The following is a 19,083-nucleotide window of genomic DNA, read 5'->3' as shown; positions in this document are numbered from 1 at the left end:
GGAGCGGTTCAGAGCTGGTAGACAGTGAATTTTCCAGTCTAGAGCTCACAGCAACAGGCTCTCCAGGGGTGCTCCACTTTACAGCACAGGATTCACAATGCCATTCTATTTCTGTGTCAGTCTGAACAGCAGCACGGTATGCTTGTCTTGATATCCCTATTAATGGTAATAACAATAATTTGCTAATTTTCAACTAAGGATTTCCAATTGAACAACCCATCCCAGGTCCTGACCAACATAAAAACATGAAAACACATACGTAAACAGGTGGCAACAATTACATACCACTATTGCAGGTTCTGTGGTTCCACTTTTGACATCCATCACATTGGAGCACTAGCAGCTCTACTATCCTTTTCTGTAGTAGCTGAAGGGCATTCTGTTGTTGGTGCCTGGGAGGTTTAAAGAAAAAAGGGTGGCAACACTGGTAGACCTGCCAGTCCTGAAGAAGCACAGACATTTGCAGCGCCAGAGTATTTCGAATTCCTCCACTTGTTTTTTGCCTGAGACATGTGTTTCTTATAAAAGGATTACGTCACAGTTTGAATAATTTAATTCTTGAATAATTTTTCGACTTTAACTGGAGGACCGCACATTTAGAGAAATTATTTTAAGCTTGCTCATTGAATAGAAAAAAAGATTTAATATCTGTACTGCCTTCTCCTAGGTTTAGCTCTCTGCCATCCATCATCATCAGTTTCGGAGCCAGAGTAGTCACAGTGGGAAGATCTATCGCGGTCATTGCGGGCGCAATAATCTCGATGGTCTCTATCTCTCTATCTCTCTCTCTCTCTCTCTCTCTCTCTTCTGTTGTCTCTCCGGTCATCTCTTTGTTCTTCTCAATCGTCCCTCAAGTCATCTCTTTGTTCCTCTCAATCGTTCCCTCACTCATTTCTACGTTCTCTTGGTCGTTGCCTCCTACCTTCGTCGTGCTGTTGTTCTTGTTGTTTCTGTTGTTCTTGTTGTTTCTGCTGTTCTAGTAGTTTCTGTTGTTCTTCTTGTGGTTGCTGCTGTTCTCTCTGTTGTTGTAGGTTTTGCTGTCTTTCTTCGCTTTCCTTGGTGTGCTGGGTTTGCTCTTATTTCTTTTCCTCTTCAGTTTTAGGTGGCGTTGGCTCACTATTGACGTCGCGCTGAAGAGCAGGAAGGGGCATTGAGGCATGGCATGGCTGTCCACCAAACAAACAGAACATCTTGAATAAAGGCTGATAGTTTCGAAAGAAACTGTTTGGGGCTGCGTCGGTGGGAGTAACGAAATAATTTGGATATATCAACAAAGTTGAAATGGTAAATTGGCCACCGTAATGATTACAAACAGAACATCTTGGTGAGTCTCATCCTCGGAGACCCAGGGGCTGAGTCGATATCAAGTTAGGGCATGAAGAGCCCATTGTCTTACAAGAGAAGTTCCAAACGGTCGCAGTCGTTCTGCCATCTGATTGGTGCCAGAAAATGTTTGTGTTTTTCTGCCCAATCAGAGTGAAGTGTGCTTTAGAGTCCTTTCGTGTGTTTTAACACGCACATATACTAGTAGTTCAGTTTCTCGCTATGTTTGTTTGGACCGTGCGACGGAGAAGATTTGCTTGAGGTGAAAAGTTTCAGTCTTGGCACACAATGTAAGAGAAGTCGATCAGATTGTCAGCGAAAATCTTACCGGAAATTATACTGAATACTTTCGCAGGTAGCACTAGAGAATGTGTTTTAAAGTTTGCGAGGTTTGTATACAACACGATGGTTGCAGTCATTGATTTGTCGCTTTAAACGTCTAGATTTTTTGCATAATTTGCTGTGACTGAAACTTTGCCAATCCCGTGAAGTTATTTCGTCGCACGGGTATGGAAAGCCAAATGGTGCAAAATTCAAGAGGAATATTACAATCACAATCAACATTTCAGATCACAATCAACACACCAATTTGTTGTAAATCAACACTTATGATCACATTCAACGAAATATAACCACCACCTTCAACACCAATAATGGCACTCAACCGAATTTAAACAGGCAACGTCAAAGTCAACAAAATCAGGGTTTAACTGATAAATCAGTCAAATTCCAAGGGTTTGAAAGGGAATCACATCCAAAGGGTCAAAAATTTGATCAACAAAGTCATAAAAAGATGTCAACAAATCCCATAAAGCCCTCGGGCCTTCACAAAGTGCATCTTGGGAATACGAGGTTTCAAAATGGCGAGTGGTGCTGGCACCCTCGAAGAACAAGTCAGGTCGGCCGTCAGATCCGCCGTAAGAGAAGAACTATCCTCATGAAGTGGAAGTCAGTCATTAGTGGAGAGAACGAGGCAATTAATAAGTGCATCTGCTTCCTCAGCTTCTGGTGCTTTAAACGAAGCGTCTGCACTCAGTGTCGAAAGCACAAAGCCACAAATGAAGCACCAAAACAGTGTGCCACCTCATCGCCTTTGGTTTAAAAAAAGCTAATTATAAGCAATCAACGAAAGTGCAAGTCGTCCCTAAAAGTGTTTACCTTTTACAGGAACCCAACATTGATGCTGACAAGGAATATGGTCTAATCGACAACATGATTGTGATCAAAGGTCAGTGCGATTTTTATCCTGATTACTCAGAAGAAGAGATACGGTCGGAGTTGGTTTCCTTGTTCAAGACAAAGTTACCCCTTATTACAAGGAGGGATTTCGACTTCGTGAAAAGGGGTAGAAATACTATTTCTGTGCCAGTAGTTAAAGAGAATCACAAGTGGAACTTTAAACATCTTTGTGGCACAGGACGGCTGTATCTAAGATTGAATGTGGCACGGGAAACCCTAGTCACAAGTGATGATGAAGGAGGTGATCAGCATGAAAGCACTGAAAGTCAATCATCTGTGCAAGCTGGTAACAACCAGCCAAATGTCCTGGGTGTTAGTTCTGGAAGTATGCAAGTGGGCACAATTGATGAAGTTGAGTGTTACAGCTCCCCTCAGTGGTCTTATCAGTCTGTGGATTCATCATTCATTGATAATGGTGTTGAGTCTTTGTCACCCAGTTTTACAAGTGCAAGTAGAGAAACTGTGAGGGACTCACTACTAACATACCAGGACATTGGGCTTGCTGCAGATACTTTGCGTGAAAGCACAATGAAGAAGGAAGCAAAAGATGAAAGTGTACACCAAATCCTGAACAGACTTAAGGTCTCCATGAAGCCATATGTGTGTTCGGAAAAGCTAAAGGTTGACAGAGAGGATACGGTCATGGACTTTTTTCAGTTTTACAAGAGTGTTCATTTTGATCCAGTGATACCCATCAAAGTGCAGATCAACGGAGAGCCAGCTGTAGATACAGGAGGACTGCTTAGACAAGTATTCACAGATGTTTTTGCTGAACTTGCAAGTGGTTCATCTTGTCTTCGTTTATTCAGACGTATGCTTGCAAGACTTACTCCTGTGTACAGCACTGAACATCTTTTGACAGGTGTATTTAAAGTTTTGGGGAAGATGATAGCACACAGTTTAATTCAAGGTGGACCTGGCTTCCCTTATCTCACTCCTGGGATCTACTGGTACATAGCCATTGGGGATTTGTCAGAAGCAGTTGGAAGGTCCTCTTTTGTGGATATTGGTGATAGTGAACTTGCTGGCTTTGTTGAAAGGGTAAGGGCCTTTAACATTTTTTGCTTACAATACAGTTATAACAATATTCAGTCTATGAAAGGTGAAAACCTGAATATCATAATGTTATTATTTAACTTTGAATTTCTATATGAAATGCTTTTCTTTACACTTATACACAGCTAAAGCTAAAATTATTTTCTGATATCAAGTTACTCGTTCTTGATGTGTACAAATTTTGCCTGCTGTTTCACTCTAACTCATGCATGCATGTTACAACAATATTAGAGATCTGTCCTAAGTTTCTTATCCATGGTAAATTATCATCTTTTACTTGTTATTTACTAGCTACAATACAAGATATCACAGTCCAGAATTCGTAAATATCATCATTATTCTGAGTTTAGATTAAAGATGGTTCTGCAGATGAACTTTGGGAAATCTCTCAGGACGACAGATTTTTGAGGTTCATGCAAGAGTGTGGGCAAAGTAGAAACCTAACAGTGAGTTCAATATCTTGTATTCTGTGTTACTAGTGTTTTACAGCTGTAGGTTTATTTGTCCTCAATATCCTGTATCATCCCAACAATCATTATTAAATGTAGAAGATTCTTCAAGTACTCTAGTAAACAGAGGAACACTTTTCATCTGACAGCAGCATAGTTATGTGGTATAGTTAGAACCATTTCCTTCAATTGCAGGCATTTAAAGGAAATGATTCTTTTCTTTTTTTTCTGTTTTACAGGAACAGAACAAGTGAGAGGTCGTTCACTGCCTTGTGTTGAATGACACCATATTGAAACATAAGGCTATTCTTGATCAGCTTTGGAGCGGTTTATCAATTCTGGGCTTCAAAAAAGAGCTGGAAAAAGCTCCGGCAAAATTTTAGCATTTTTTTGTTCACAGCAGTGATGAAGTAACACCACCCTCTGTCAAGTCACTACTGAAACCTCCTGTTACTGATGATACACAAGTGAAAAATGTCATGCGGATGCTCCATTCATTTATACAGAATTCATCAGTAGATGATCTGTATGATTTTTTATCTTTTACCACTGTTTCAAGATCCAGTACTTCCATTTTTGTGCCTGGTTCAATAGCAGTGTCAGTTCGAAACACAGAGGCCATTTTTGCTTCAACCTGTACATTAGAGTTAAAGCTGCCCTCTGGGTTTGCCAGCTACCCTGAATTTGAAAGTTCTATGAGGGCAGTGTTTAGGGGAAAGAAAATGTACACTACTGTGTAACCAAGCTGTACCCAAACTTTCTTTGTAAAGTAACACACAGTTACCTGAATTTGATCAATAACTTAAGAAATTGATGAAAAACTAGTCATCTGACATTTTGTTTCTTTGGATCATATTTCTCTAACAGAAACTCCTAAGCTCTTGAAATACTTTCTTTTGAACAAACACTTATTTGTAGATGATACATGTATTTGGGGTGCATTCTTGCATTGCTTCATAATCCTGGTAAACCTGGGAAGAATGACAAACTTTTCAGTAACATAGGGTAAGCAGTTGGTTGTCCTGTAGACTGAAATAACTTTTATCCTTGACTTAAAGAAGTCAAATTAATGTTACACCATTTCATATTTTTAAACACATGGGCCAGTGAAGGAAATGTTAGCAATCAGGTTATGCCTTGTTTGTTATTGTTAACGTAGGTGATGTGAGAAGTTGTGTTAAAGTTAGTAGTAATACTGAAATATTGAAATGTTAAAATATCACTTTATCTCTCCAGAGTATGTTTAGAAGGTTACAGTTAGCTGCCTATCTTGAGACTTCTACAAAGACCTTTGTTTAAGATTGAGCACTTGATAAGGTGGATCATTACCAATGATGGAAAAGGGGGACATGTGACAAAGTTGAAACATACTTAGCACATAATAAACAGAAGAAAAAAACATCCACTTGAAAAAGATATATTTTATTATACTTGGCCCACTTCCACAGTTCCTAATGGTCCAGTTTGATATTGAGAGATTTTTACTTATGAAGGTTTTTTCACATGTTTATGGATGGAGGATGGATTTAAATTAGTAAAGTAGAAAGTAAACTTGTAGTTGTAAAGGGAAACAATTGTGAAACCTTGTTGAGATCCAGTTTAAATTGATTAAAACATAGCTAAGGTCATATTAAGTTTCTGTTCTCTAGCTTCACCAAGTCACTCAGCTAGGCAACTTTTACGTGAACTGTAAAAAACTGGTGCCATTTCTGTAACGACATTTTGTCCAAAGGTAACTTGAGGACATAACTGACTTAACATTACAACAGGAATAGGTCGTTAAGGCCATGGCCACCTTTGGGTGCTAATGATCATATACCATTGACCAGGCAATTAACACAAAAAAGGTGTTACATTTTAATAAATTGCAATATGTAGCATCTAAGAACAAGTTAATAACAAAAAAGGGTGAATGTTTAGGGGCTGTTGTACTATGTAAAAACAACAGCCTACTGGTATAACTCTTGAAGTTATGGATTTCAGCAACCTGTGAGTGAGCTTGCAGGGTCACTTACTCATGGTTCTCCATGGTAGTCAAAATTGTTGATAACGCCTTCTGGTATACATCAGTGCCAAAGCTGTCAGAACACTCTAGTGGATCAACTTCACGAACAAGCTCCTGGAGTACTACCTCTGGTAAGTCAAAATTTACATCTTCAACTTGCACAAAACTAAGACCATCATCACCAGGTGCAGGTGCATCGGAATCGTAACCAAACCATTCAAGGTCATCAATGGCAGTACCGTGGTGGAAATCTAATACAGCAGCAATACTGTTATTTCGAATGTCAACCATGCCATTTGTCCAGATTTAAAGAGGGGACCAATTACGCTCAGTACGAATCGGATGATTATTCCAGGCAGAGGTAAGCCTCTCAAGTCCTCTATTTATTCTTGGCAGAAAAACAAAATGAAGCAGAAAGAGGTGAATGTCATTGTCACGGTTTAGGACACCTGATTCCTCCATTGCCTGGAAAGTGTAGTAGAAAGTGTGACACACCATGCAAAATACGTCTCTCCATAGACGTTCAATCCGCTGGTTGTGGACAGAGGATCCAACAAGGTAGCTCCCCCTATTTGAACCTCTTGCCTCTTCCATCAGCTCCCACACCTTTACATTCTCCCCACCATGGTCTGTTCTCACACGTGATGGCCAACCAAAAATGCGTGTGGCACAATAAATCCCCCACTGTCTCACTCCTGTTGTTAGTAGAACACTTAAGGTATACAATGCACCTCGAAAACCCATCAATTGCCCCATGAATGACGAATCCCCAATTGACTAGACTGTGATGCCCATCTATGTGCCACAAACTGTTCGGTCCTGGAACAGAGTATGCTCTCCTGGAAACTACCACAGCCCATCTCAATCGAACATTTATTGGGTCGACACGGCTAATACTTGACCTTAGTCGATGCCGTTGTATTTGAATCCCAAGCGATCTTAGATAACCACTTAAAATGGAGCATCCAACTACGGACCCATGTTCTCGTATAAACTGCCGCACTAAGTCGTCAAGTTGTTCATTTGCAATGTCATTGAACCCCGTGATTTCCTCCAGGCCAAATTCTACAACTCTTCTCCTTATCGTCCACCTTGAAACTAAGAACATGTCAGCTATGTGCTTCCATTTAAATCCCAAGGACCTTAACTGGGTTAATGCAAATTCGCTTATTTGCAATCTTGGCCGGCCAACAGAACCCGTGTGAATTACTGGAGGAGTTTCCAAAGAGTAAATTGCCAAATTAGTACACTGAGTTGAGTTTTCTTGTCTTCTAGTCCATTCTATGCTTAACAAAGTGAAATTGTTTAAGAGCTCTCGCAAAAAAGTTCCACACTCAGACCCTCCGGGAACTAAAGGTAGGATTTGCTGTAAAGAAAGGACAGCATATTCCAAACGTACTGCGATAGTTTCTCTAGTAGCGCTAGTTGAAACTGGGGACGTCTCGCAATCGTTTAGGAGATCCACAAGCGCCTGAAAGAATCCTTCCCAATCATCCATGGAGGAAGAACTATTGTCGGCCATCTTTAACAGTCTCTCCTCATTCCCATTCCCCGGCAACATTTACCATGCAAAGATTCATGGGATTTTTTGATCGATTTTTCTGCACTCTTGCTTGTGATCGCTTACAGATGAATGTGATTGTTTTTCTTCTTTCATTGTTAAAGTTGATCAATTGTAAACATCCTTTAGTGCAATTTAGCTTGTTGAATATGGCTGAAATATTTTTCTCTTGAATTTTACCCAGTCATATTGTTGATTGTGATTTAACTTGTTGAATGTGATTGAAATATCTATTTCTTGAATTTTGCACCATTCGGCTTGATATACACGGGCCACGCAGGTATGTCGAGCAACTGGCGCTTTGGCCTACGTAGCTTTCTGCTTTCTGTGCACGCCAAAATCTAATCTTAGTAGTAAAGTCGTTCACAATACGGCCAAGGTTGCTGAGAACATTAAGTTCGTGGACCACATCCAGCAAGTGGTAAGAGGAAGCTTAGCTGTGTTTCCGGTTAGCTAATTAAAGTCTGAACAAAAACTTATCAATGAGAACATCGTGGGAAGGAGAGATGTTTTCGGGCAGTTACCGGAGGGGTTTGGAAAGAGTTTAATCTTTCAACTGCTGTCTAGAGTGTTGAAATTCTTGAGCTAGGAAGGCCACGGATTCTCTTCTAGTCCCTTGGTCATTGTCATTTCACCTCTTCTGTCGATTGTTGACGACCAAGTTAAATACCTTTTGATCATTGGGAATCGATCCGATGCTGTTTTCAGTGGGAAAAACAAAACCAAAGACCAAGAAATATTGGATGGAAAGGGCGGGTTTGCTTTATTGCAAATGTCAGCTTAGTAGTACAGGGTCATCTACCCACATCTAATAAGCAAAAGTTTCCACACTTAGCTTTTTTTTTTTTTTTTTCAAGTGAAGATGAGATTAGATTTTGGCACGCACAGAAAGTTGCGCAAGTACCAGTTGCTTGACATACCTGCGTGGCCCGTGCGACGAAATAACTTCACAGGATTGGCAAAGTTTCAGTCAGCAAATTATGCAAAAAATCTAGAAAGATTTAAGCTTAACGTTTAAAGCGACATCCTGCAACCATCGTGTTGTATACAAACCTCGCAAACTTTAAAACACGTTCTCTAGTGATACCTGCGAAAGTATTCAGTACAATTTCCGGTGAGATTTTCGCTGACAATCTGATCGATTTCTCTTACATTGTGTGCCGAGACCGAAACTTTTCGCCTCGAGCAAATCCGTCTTTAAGTGTCCAGATGTGTTTGCTGAGTTCTGTGGAGTTGCGGTGTTTTGCATGTCGGAATGATGAGGTGTGGTTGTTGTAGCGCGACTTAAAGTCGTTTGCAGTGAGCCCGATGTATGTGTCTGTCGTGCTGTTGTCTTTACGTGTAATGGTAGCTTGGTATATGACAGATTGTTGGAGGCAGTTTCCGTCTAGAGGGCATGAGTTTTTCTGTCGGCAGTTGCATCTCTTGTTGTTTGCGGTAGAGGTGTCGGTTGTGGCGGTGGCGTTAGTCTTTACATGGGAGGTGAGGATTCTTTTGTTGTGGTTGTCGATGATTTGTTTTGTATTGTCTATGCAGCTGCAACTAATTTTGATTGTGTTTCTGTTGAAAATTCTGCGGAGCTTATGATCTTTGGGGAAGTGTTTGTCAATCAGCGCGAGGAATTTGTGTCCAATGTTAGTGCTGGTGTTCTTGGTGAAAGGCAGGTTGTACCAGAGGATGTTGTTGCGTTGGCGAATCTTGCGACTTTGTGTGTGCGTTGGTTCGTAGTGGAGTGTGTAGCTGTAACCACTGGTGTTTACAGCTATTATCATCATTAAAAAATAATATTCTTTAGGAGGAACTTCCTAGCATGTCTGCAACCCGATGTGAGCTCATTTCTGCTGTCGAAGGTTGACATTTCTGGTATGCACAAAATGAAAAACACATCTGGACAAACATAAATTACATCTCCTGTTTACATTCGAATAGGACCTAGCTCGTTTAACTTTGCGCCATTTGATTTCATACACAATTTACCTATCTTTTAGGCTCCATATGAACTTACTTAGTTCTGTTCCGTGCCTATACCGCTCATTGCGAAATGAACACATGATTCCTGTATCTTAGTTTGAAGGTAGTGTCACAGATTCCGAGGTGTGTTTCCTTTGTGGTTGCAGTTGTGACTTCAGCCTGGTAGATGACATTTTCCGCATTGCAGTTACCATTCATAGGGCAGAAGTGAGGTTTGCGGCAATTAGAGTTCTTTTTCTTATTGTTGGTGCGTGCGGATTTGTTAATTAAAGTTTTGTTATGATTAGATATTATTGTTTTGATGTTGCTGATGCAGCTGTAGCTTCATTTTAAGTGTGATGCGGTTAAAAATTTTATGAAGGGGATTAGACTTGGGGAAATGCTTATCGATAAGTGAGAGGAATTGTTTGCCAATGTTTGTTGCCACGTTCATGCTGAATGGCGGGTTGAACCACAGGCTGTTCCTTTGTCTCGTATTACAAGGGCGGGATGTCTGGCTTGGTGTGTAGGAGAACTTATGACAGTAGCCACTTTTGTCCAGTGCCTCTTGTTAGATGCTTTTAGCCCTGTTGAAGCTTTCTTTATCTGAGGATATTTTGGACAGCCTTTTGTTGATAGATAAAGGGACGTTCCTCAGTATGGATGGTGGGTGGTTAGATTCTTTATGGACATTTAATTTAACATAATTTATATAGCGCTAACTCCACTTATTGACCAAAGCGCTTTACAATTCATAATATTAAAATAATTAAAAAGATCCCACTGGTAATAAAGTATGAATAAATTAAAAAGCTATTTGCAGACTTATTTATAAAAATATCACAGTAAATCCTATTCCAAGTTATAAAAAAGTTAAACATTATATGCCTTTTTAAAAAGATCAGTCTTAAAGTGTTTCTTGAATAAATTAATTGTATCTAAACTTCTAAGATCTAATGGCAGCTCGTTCCAAAGTTTAGGTGCAGCAACGGGAAAGGCCCTGTCTCCGTATGTTTTAAGTCTTGACTTCCGAACAGCCAGAAATTTTTGATCAGTAGAGCGTAGCGTACGTGACCAAAAATTGACATATTCAACGTACAGGGGTATGAATTCTTTTAAGACAATTGTTGGTGTGGCACCCAACGCGGTTATAACTTATGTAAGTAAACTTTTCCCTGGCTCAGTATCAGATAAAGTAACGGTTCAAAAGTCAGGAATATTAAAGCATTTTGTTGCTGGGGATATTATACTTGCGGATAAAGGGTTTTTGATAAATGATATTGTTCCTAATGGTGTATATGTGAACATTCCCCCATTCTTGAACAATGGAAAATTTACAGAAAGTGAAGTTAAGTTAACAAAGAGCATTGCAAAATGTCGTATACACGTAGAACGTGCTAATGCTAGATTGAAGAACTATAAAATTTTAAATTTTGTGCCACCATACTTGCGATCCCTCTCTGGTAAGATTATACAGCTATGTGGTGCTTTAGTTAATTTACAAAACCCATTAATTAAGGAAACCAATGACACTGTTGACTTTGATTAGTCATTTTAATTGAAATATTGATCATCTTACATCAGTTTACTAAGGCCTGGTATACATTGGCATTGTCTGATCATAGTTAATCAATTAACTGTATTCTGATACAAAGAGTGGACAGGTGTTGTGTGATCTGTGAAAAGCTTGTAACCCTATTTTACTTGCTCATGATACAAGGAATCATGATACACAACTTAATGACAAACTATTTATTTCTGATCAGTATTCCTGCCACCACACCCTTATGCTAGTCTTATTATGAATTCAGATAACCAACTGTATTCAAATACGATTACAATGAATCTATCATTTTCTTGTCTCAAGTAGCTAATGTAAAAACCCCAGCAAATGTTGCTGTTTAAAGAAAAACAATTTTAAGATTAACATGAACATTTTTATTTTATATACACCCTTCAGTTACTGCATATTTGTTGTAAAAGTTGCAATGATTTTACCAAATAAAACAATATTTTAAAAAATATTTCTAAAAGTATGTATTATCAAATCCATTACTTTATAAAAAACTACATTAATTTTACAACAAAGTCTTAAAATTTAAAGACCACCATCAACAAGTGCAGGAATCATGTGAATTGTATAAAATTCTTGAAGTGAAAGAAGATTTGGTTCCCATGTGCAGTCTTTCTGGATTGCCAACACAACAGTTTGCATTGTTGTCCAAACCACAAAGTAACAGATTTGCTTCCCAGTTATAAACAGCTGACCCTGGACTTGATGCCAGTAGTGGTGGGATTGTTTTAAACAATAGCCAGCATCTCTCTTTACTAAACAGAACTTAGGGTCTTTAACAGCCTCCTCAATTGTTGAATTGCGATGTGTGTAAGGGCATTTGACTTCAATGATCGCATTGTCATCAACAAGTCCATCTGGTGATGCACCCAAAACACCAGACTTGTGTAGCCAAAGGCCACAATCCTTTACTACTTTCATTGTTAATTTGGTGAAGGCCTTTATTCCTTCTTTCTCGTTAACGACACCCCATCGAACAGCCTGCACTCGAGAGATGTCGTATTCTCCAAGAACACGCTTGATAAGGGAAGGAGTGACTCTTTTTGCTTCAAGAACTGGACCAAAATTGCTAGCAGTCAAACGTCCTTTTCTCACCACATGCCACTCTCCACATTCACGTTGCTCTTTCGTGATCTCACAGACTGATTTCACTTGCTGCTCACTTACTTTCAATTTTTCCAACAAGAAATTTGTATCAAGTCCGCTTTCAACAAACTCTCTCGATAAAATGATTTCTTCGACTGTGGAGATCGGCAGACGATTCTCTTTGTCAGGTTCGGGGCTCAAAAGCCATAACATTCCTGTGAACTCGCCGTATCTCTTCAGCTTGTTCCGTAGCCATTCTCTGTCCTCATCTGTAGTTTTTCGTTTTAGGACTTTAGTTTCTTTGGGTGGATACAGATCTTCTACCGTTTTAACCACCTCGGATGCCTTTTGTTTCTTCCACTGACATTCGATGTCAGTTCTACTTAAGTTGTGGTAGCCATGAAGGAACAGAGCTACAGCGTGACTACACTTTGAACCGCCACGAGGGCACTCGCATTCTGTGGAACGTATTTCGTTTTCTTGAAGATATATCTGCGAAGGAAAGAGAAAAAGAAATATAAGCTTACTTTTCAAGATTTCCTTTAAACGAAGATTCGAAATCACTTAATTTAAATAAGTTTTGGTTTGGCGATGTTAACGGATAGACATCGAGTAATAGAAATTTTACACTTACTGTGACTTTATACGTCGTACTTTTCATGCTCGCTTGCACTGACCCTCTGATAATTCCATCACAATAGCAAAAAGATAGAACGTGTCCAGATTGGTAATGGTTTTCGCCACGGTTTAAAGATTTAGGCTCATCTGAGAAGTATTTTGCGAACGATGTTATCGACAACGCCGCCATGTTAAACACATGTGAGTTTGTTTAGATCCAGCAGAAATGCAACCATGGAAACGTGACGTCAGGGCTTCGGTACTCTATTGCGTGAGATGTAATGGTGGCATACCATTTAGGGTCTTATAAACTAACAATAAAACTTTACAAAGAATATGAAAGTGAACAGGTAACCAATGCAGTAGAAGCAATACAGGGGTGATATGATCAAATTTCTTGGTTAAAGTGGCAATTCGAGCAGCCTTGTTTTGCACAGACTGCAAACTACTTATCATATGAATAAAGGCTGATAGTTTCGAAAGAAACTGTTTGGGGCTGCGTTGGTGGGAGTAACGAAATAATTTGGATATATCAACAAAGTTGAAATGGTAAATTGGCCACCGTAATGATTACAAAAGCTGACGTTTCGAGCGTTAGCCCTTCGTCGGAGCGAATAGAGGAATTGTGGGTTGGGTGTGCTTTTAAAGGCAGAAAATGGAGCTACGTTATTGGTGGGTGCATGGCAACGAGATTTATTCATGTTTTTTATGATTTATTCATGATTTATTCATGTTTTTCTCGTTGCCATGCACCCACCAATAACGTAGCTCCATTTTCTGCCTTTAAAAGCACACACAACCCACAATTCCTCTATTCGCTCCGACGAAGGGCTAACACTCGAAACATCAGCTTTTGTAATCATTACGGTGGCCAATTTACCATTTCAACTTTGTTGATATATCCAAATTATTTCGTTACTCCCACCGACGCAGCCCCAAACAGTTTCTTTCGAAACTATCAGCCTTTATTCATTATGATTTATTTTGACAACCACTTTGATTGTTATTTGAAATTAAAAATTTTTGTGAATTAGATGCAACAAGGATATTCCTAATGCTTTATATTTAGGGTAAACTAGGAACACTCAAAGCTGTGGTCTTGTTTCATGAAGAATCACAGATATTGAGTGTGTTGAAAGAAAAATTAATGTAAAAACGTTTTTCAACTTATATTTAGTTATATTTCCTTGGGAATTTGACAAGCACAATTCCACAGATATTTCTGAAATGTTGGCAAGCATTTATCATAAATCTAGTTGGAAGAACCTTTCTACATAGAATGAATACTTGCTAAAAGCAAGGATTTTAGATATTTATTCAATGGTGGAAATACCCTTAAAATGAGAATTCAAAGTCATAATTCTTAAAACAAGGAATGTAAATCTTATTTTTAATGGTGGTATTCTTCAACTGAGGAACTTTCATTGGAGAGTATAAAATTCTTAAAAGCAGAAATCTTGATCCCTACATTGCAAGGAATTGACTCTCAAAATAAGAAAAAAATACTTGTTTTCAGTATCCACTGACTAACAATAAGAATTCCGAAAAACAAAATTTAGAGTGGTATGAACATCCTTGTACTTGTTTTTTCATCCTCGTGCTAATAATTATCTCAGAAGTGCGAAACAGGCTTCAAGGGTAGTACTCAGTTGCAACACAAGCAGAGGCAGAAACATAACAAGCTACATGTAATGTGCAGGTGGGCTCAGCTGCAACATAAACATGAGTACAAACGCTCAGTCGATGTTATGTTAAATAGGGACATGGTTGGTATAAGCAGTACAGTGCTGGCTGATTGCCTGAAACATTTTTGCTTTTGTTTATCTTTACGTTTATGCCAACCAAGTCTTAACTAGACAGTATAAGCATAAAAAGAAGGCAACGTTTTGATAATCTTATGCATGTATGCTTATCCTTATGTCCGTGCATTCCATCCAGCGTATAAGCACAATGGACCCACGCAATGGTTGCCAAACAAGTTGGTATACGCTCATACCAAGTTACCACTGACAACGGACAGGTGTATCGTAGGAACCGCCGACACCTGCGTCTCACAGCCGAACTCCCTAAACAATCACCTCTTGACATAGAGATACCTAACTCAGGTCATGGTCCCCTGCCCTGACCAAAGTGGAACAGGTACCACCAGTTGTTGAATCAAACCCCCAAGAGATGGTCAAACCACAAGGAACACCGAACCCTCCAGCTGATGACGTAACGAGTTCAGAAAGACGTAGCGCTCGGGGAAGAGTCCTACGTAGACCAGCATACCTCCATGACTATACATGCTGACACTTACCTATGTTGTTTATATTCTCCGAACAATGACTCTAAGAAACGATTTAGTTTTTTTCCCTTGTTTATTCTTTCCTCTTTGAATAACGGGGGAAGATGTAACGATGTTAATTTATGCATGTTGAGTTAATTTATACAGTTTACCTTACATCTGAGTTCCCAGATGTATTCGTTCACTTTGCTTCATGTGCACTCGGCTTACAAGATTAAATGTTGTGTTTAGAGTCTCTGGTGTTTCACTGTCTGTCTTAGCGAACACGCTACAGAACATATTTACATTAAAACTAAAAATGCTAGTAGGTTTACAGAATAACCTGAATTTAGACTAAACGTAAGAAATATAATAAGATTACGTAATGCACTACATACCTGAAGCTTCTGTCAAAATGAGATGCCATCACTAACAGTATTAAACACAAACGAAAATTATGTTACAGGGGGTTGTACTTTCTTTTTAACTAGGGATATGTAAGTCAGTCGCAGCAATAACGAGTAAATTAAAGAAGCCTCGGGCAAAATAATTTAGGGTAGGAAGCATCATTGATACTTTTCCTGAAAACTGGCAGCAAACTATGAACAACTGAGTCCCAAGCAGAGCGAGTTCTTTGGACAATACCAAGTCTGGGCCAGAAGCTTTCTTTGGGTCTGCAGCCTTGATCACCCTTTGCCTAACAACATCCCAGTTGAGGTCGTTAGAACTGGATGATGGGGTTACATGACTAATATGGGTTTGTAGGAGTACCTTGAATTCAGTGGAAGTAGAACCTACGTATTGTAAATTGCATTTCTTATACGAGGCACAAGTAAACAACATTTCTGGAAGAGCAAGACAAGTTTTGGCAAATCTTATAAGTTCGGCCTGTGGTAAAACTTTTAAATTTGGAATCTTGAATTAAAAATTCCTCGAAAGGTCGCATCTAGAGGAGCATTTAAAACACCCTCCCGTTTCCTTCTCTGCCTGACTAACTTTCCTATCCACACAAAATCTAGAAGGCGCCAAAATGTCTTTGAGGTTTTTGGTACGGCGATTTGCTGGAAAAATCGATTCTGATGGAAAAATTTCCGATAACTCGGGGGACGATCTTAAGAGATGAGCATGTTTTTGGAGAACCCTCTGAATATCTGGGAGGATAGGATTGTAGTTGAGGACTAATGGAAATAGTTTTTTCTTGGACTTGACATTTTCCTTCAGGAGTACTGATCTTTCAATACTCATCACTCTGTCAAATTGATTGTCAACCAAGTCTGCATTATAACCCTGGGATTTAAGATACCCTTTGTATTCGACACATCTCTTGTAAAGAAACTCATCCGTAGAACAGTTACGCCTAATGCGTAAAGCAACTCCGTAGGGGATTGCCCTTTTACAGTGTGCTGGGTGCGAACTGGAAAAGGGTAAATAAAGATGGCTATCTGTAGGCTTAGCATAAATATCAGTAATGATGAACCAGTCTTGAAGGTGCAGTGTGAGATCCAAAACATTGAGGGTATGCTCAGAGTAGACCAGCTCAAATTTGATAGTGGGATAAAGGGAATTTATGTACTTGGTAAACTCTAATAATTCAGGCAAACCATGTGTCCAAACATCAAAAACATCATCCCTATATCTCCACCACAACAACAGTTTCACACCACCTCCAGACGTAGCTTTCTCATCAATTAATCCCATAGCCAAGTCGGCATAACTACATGCGTTTTGGGGCCCATAGCCGTACCATGTTTTTACACAAAATTTTTCCCAGAAAATTGACAATTTTTGGCTTGGAGGCAAATTTCGATTGCCTCAACAATGCATTTGGTGGATGGAAACTTGATCGATCTAGAATCAAGAGCTTTTCTAAGAGCTGAAATGCCTAAGTTATTATCAATATTGGGAAACATAGCAACAACATCCCAAGAGACCAACAGACACCCAAGTGGTAAAGGACCTTCCTCAGAATTAAATGTTTGGATCTTGTTGATAAGATTAGTGGTATCTTTAACAAACAAGGGTAGATTTTGGGCAAGAGGCTTAAGATAAAATTCAGTAAAAGCAGAAAGTCTTTCGATTGCCGTTCCGCAGCAAGATGTAATTAAGCGGAGAGGGTTGCCCTCTTTATGAGTCTTCACATTGCCAAAAGCCACCCCCGGTTTAGGTTCTAAACTGGCAACCCAAGTGGCAATCTCCTGACTAATCTGTCCTTCGCCAAACCATTTCCATCCCCAAATTTTTACTTTTTCAAAATGCTCAATGGTGGGGTCCTGGTTGAGCTTATTATAATGGCGATCATTGTTAAGCTGCCTTAACATCTTGTCTTGGTACTCATTTTGGGAAATAATAACAAATCTAGATCCCTTGTCTTGAATTCTAAACACATTATCGCTAGCTTTAAGTTTACCTATCTCTCCTCCCTTGGATTTTTAGTGTTTAGTTTTTATGTAAATACGTTCCACCTGAAGAAGGCCGAAGGCTGAAACGTCGCCACATTAAAGCTGGAACAGTCAGAAGTTTGCTTCATGTTTCATCGTTTTACACTTACTTATAAGTATATTATACAGGTGTTTTATTAAAATTTGGAGCAGGAGGGCATCTGGATTTCACAGGCGGGCATCTGTCTGCAGGGTCTTCCCTTCTAGGGGGTCCAGGGGCATGCTCCCTTTGGAATTTTTGAAATTCTACAGTTACAGAGATGCATTTTCCATCATTTTGAAACACAAACTTACCTCCAAAAGTTACCAGCTCTTTTTAAATTATGATTTGATGCATCAGTCAACAGATAAATTAGTTTACAACACAAACTCATAATTTTTAATTATTAAATCTCTACATTGACTTGCCCCTTACCAAAACCTGTCATCAATAAAATTTACACATACAGGTCTACTCATTTTGTACCTGCAATGCTGTAAAACCCGGCACATATACATTGCAACAACTACATTTTCTTTCCTACTTTGCAATATCTACTGAACAAGAACAATGATTAATATTGAGTAGAAAACGAAAAGGTGTTGGCGTTAGATTTCTTCTATTTTCTAATCTCACTAAGATGGATTTGCTAACAAACACATGGGGTTAAAAGTTCTTTTCTTTACAGTTGCCGTGAACGAAAGATTTCTGTTACCACACAAGTAGAGTTTTTGCTTTCCACCACAGACACAGACGAACATTTTGTCAGAAGGAAAGTTGGCAGCTTCTATAACAAATTGACTTTCAGTTCCCGTCACTCGCAGAAGATTCAAATTTCAAAAGTAAATCAGAAAAGAATGGAGCTTTTGGGGCAATTTTCAATCACCATAGGAGCAGCATGTCTTTCTGAATATTTCAAACTTTAATTTAGTGCGAACAAGTTGTACCATTTGCGTAATGATACATCTTGAAACTCGAGCCAGCAGGGAAGAAATTGGTCACGAGCTAGGCAACCAGTTGAAAGAGCTAGCCGACTAAGATAACAATCTTAGAGGAAATAAACTTCGTGTATTTGATAAAAAAATGGAAGAATTAATTTATTCCAAGTACTGCTTTTTTATGTTTTGGCTTTACTAAAGACATTTACCGCGACAAACCGTGAACTGAAGATTTCAGAATCAAATGTGCTAATTTATTTTAATTTACAGCATTGAAGACCCCAATAGAGGGGGGTGAATAGGCTAACGGATCGGCGGATTCTGAGAGTTATTTTGCCCGGATTTCGGATTTAGAGCAAATTTTAACAGATTTACGGATCCTGAAATTCCAACAGCTCGCGGTTTCGTCGATTTTTTAGGTTCGGATTTTGGATTTTGCTTCTGAGGAAGTTCGGATCATGGATCTGAATAATCGTCAGAAATGTATTGTTTTCTGGGTATGTGTATTTTTTTGTCACAGATGAGACTCTCTGCATGTCACCCATCAGGGAAATAGTAACGCACTGAGACGTCTGCTGTGTTTGTGCCCTTATCCATGACA

At 39.2% G+C, this 19,083-nt stretch overlaps 2 protein-coding genes and 2 pseudogenes across 4 annotated transcripts in view; 1 reads left to right on the top strand and 3 right to left on the bottom strand.

The window, feature by feature from the left end:
• Nucleotides 1-2,706, bottom strand: part of LOC111321751 (uncharacterized) — a 10,032-nt pseudogene extending 7,326 nt beyond the window's left edge. Inside the window, exon 1 of the transcript XR_015999761.1 lies at nt 1-2,706. This exon is cut by the window's left edge and continues 78 nt beyond it. The product of XR_015999761.1 is annotated as an uncharacterized LOC111321751 (transcript).
• Nucleotides 2,707-4,546, top strand: LOC148732607 (uncharacterized). Of its 2 annotated transcripts, none has more exons than XM_088756197.1 (3): nt 2,707-3,603; nt 3,910-4,064; nt 4,307-4,546. In XM_088756197.1, the coding sequence occupies exons 1-2, from the start codon at nt 2,890-2,892 to the stop codon at nt 4,024-4,026; spliced, it is 831 nt and encodes a 276-aa protein (XP_088612323.1). In that variant the 5' UTR covers nt 2,707-2,889; the 3' UTR covers nt 4,027-4,064; nt 4,307-4,546. The 2 variants fall into 2 exon arrangements, with proteins under 2 accessions (XP_088612323.1, XP_088612324.1); XM_088756198.1 differs by having other exon boundaries at nt 2,710-3,603; nt 3,969-4,064.
• A 922-nt stretch (nt 4,547-5,468) lies between these two features.
• On the bottom strand, nt 5,469-7,756 carry LOC148732606 (uncharacterized; annotated as a pseudogene).
• Nucleotides 7,757-11,123: 3,367 nt separating this feature from the next.
• LOC148732605 (uncharacterized) lies at nt 11,124-13,133 on the bottom strand. Its single transcript, XM_088756196.1, has 2 exons — nt 12,877-13,133; nt 11,124-12,734 (listed from the first exon to the last, which is right to left on the bottom strand). The coding sequence occupies exons 1-2, from the start codon at nt 13,048-13,050 to the stop codon at nt 11,682-11,684; spliced, it is 1,227 nt and encodes a 408-aa protein (XP_088612322.1). The 5' UTR covers nt 13,051-13,133; the 3' UTR covers nt 11,124-11,681.
• Nucleotides 13,134-19,083: the final 5,950 nt, after the last annotated feature.

Source organism: Stylophora pistillata, chromosome 4, assembly GCF_964205215.1.
Source record: "Stylophora pistillata chromosome 4, jaStyPist1.2, whole genome shotgun sequence".
In the NCBI taxonomy this organism is placed as follows: Eukaryota; Metazoa; Cnidaria; class Anthozoa; order Scleractinia; family Pocilloporidae; genus Stylophora; species Stylophora pistillata.
The sequence above is the reverse complement of the archived record's forward strand: the minus strand, read 5'-3'. Positions and strand labels throughout refer to the sequence as shown.

Excerpts from the sequence above, each read along its gene's own strand:
- LOC148732607 (XM_088756197.1), top strand. The coding sequence starts at position 2,890 with ATGCAAGTGGGCACAATTGATGAAGTTGAGTGTTACAGCTCCCCTCAG. Across the intron at positions 3,604-3,909 it reads TTGCTGGCTTTGTTGAAAGG|CTACAATACAAGATATCACA; the intron begins GTAAGGGCCTTT and ends GTTATTTACTAG.
- LOC148732605 (XM_088756196.1), bottom strand. The coding sequence starts at position 13,050 with ATGGCGGCGTTGTCGATAACATCGTTCGCAAAATACTTCTCAGATGAG. Across the intron at positions 12,735-12,876 it reads GTACGACGTATAAAGTCACA|ATATATCTTCAAGAAAACGA; the intron begins GTAAGTGTAAAA and ends TTTCCTTCGCAG.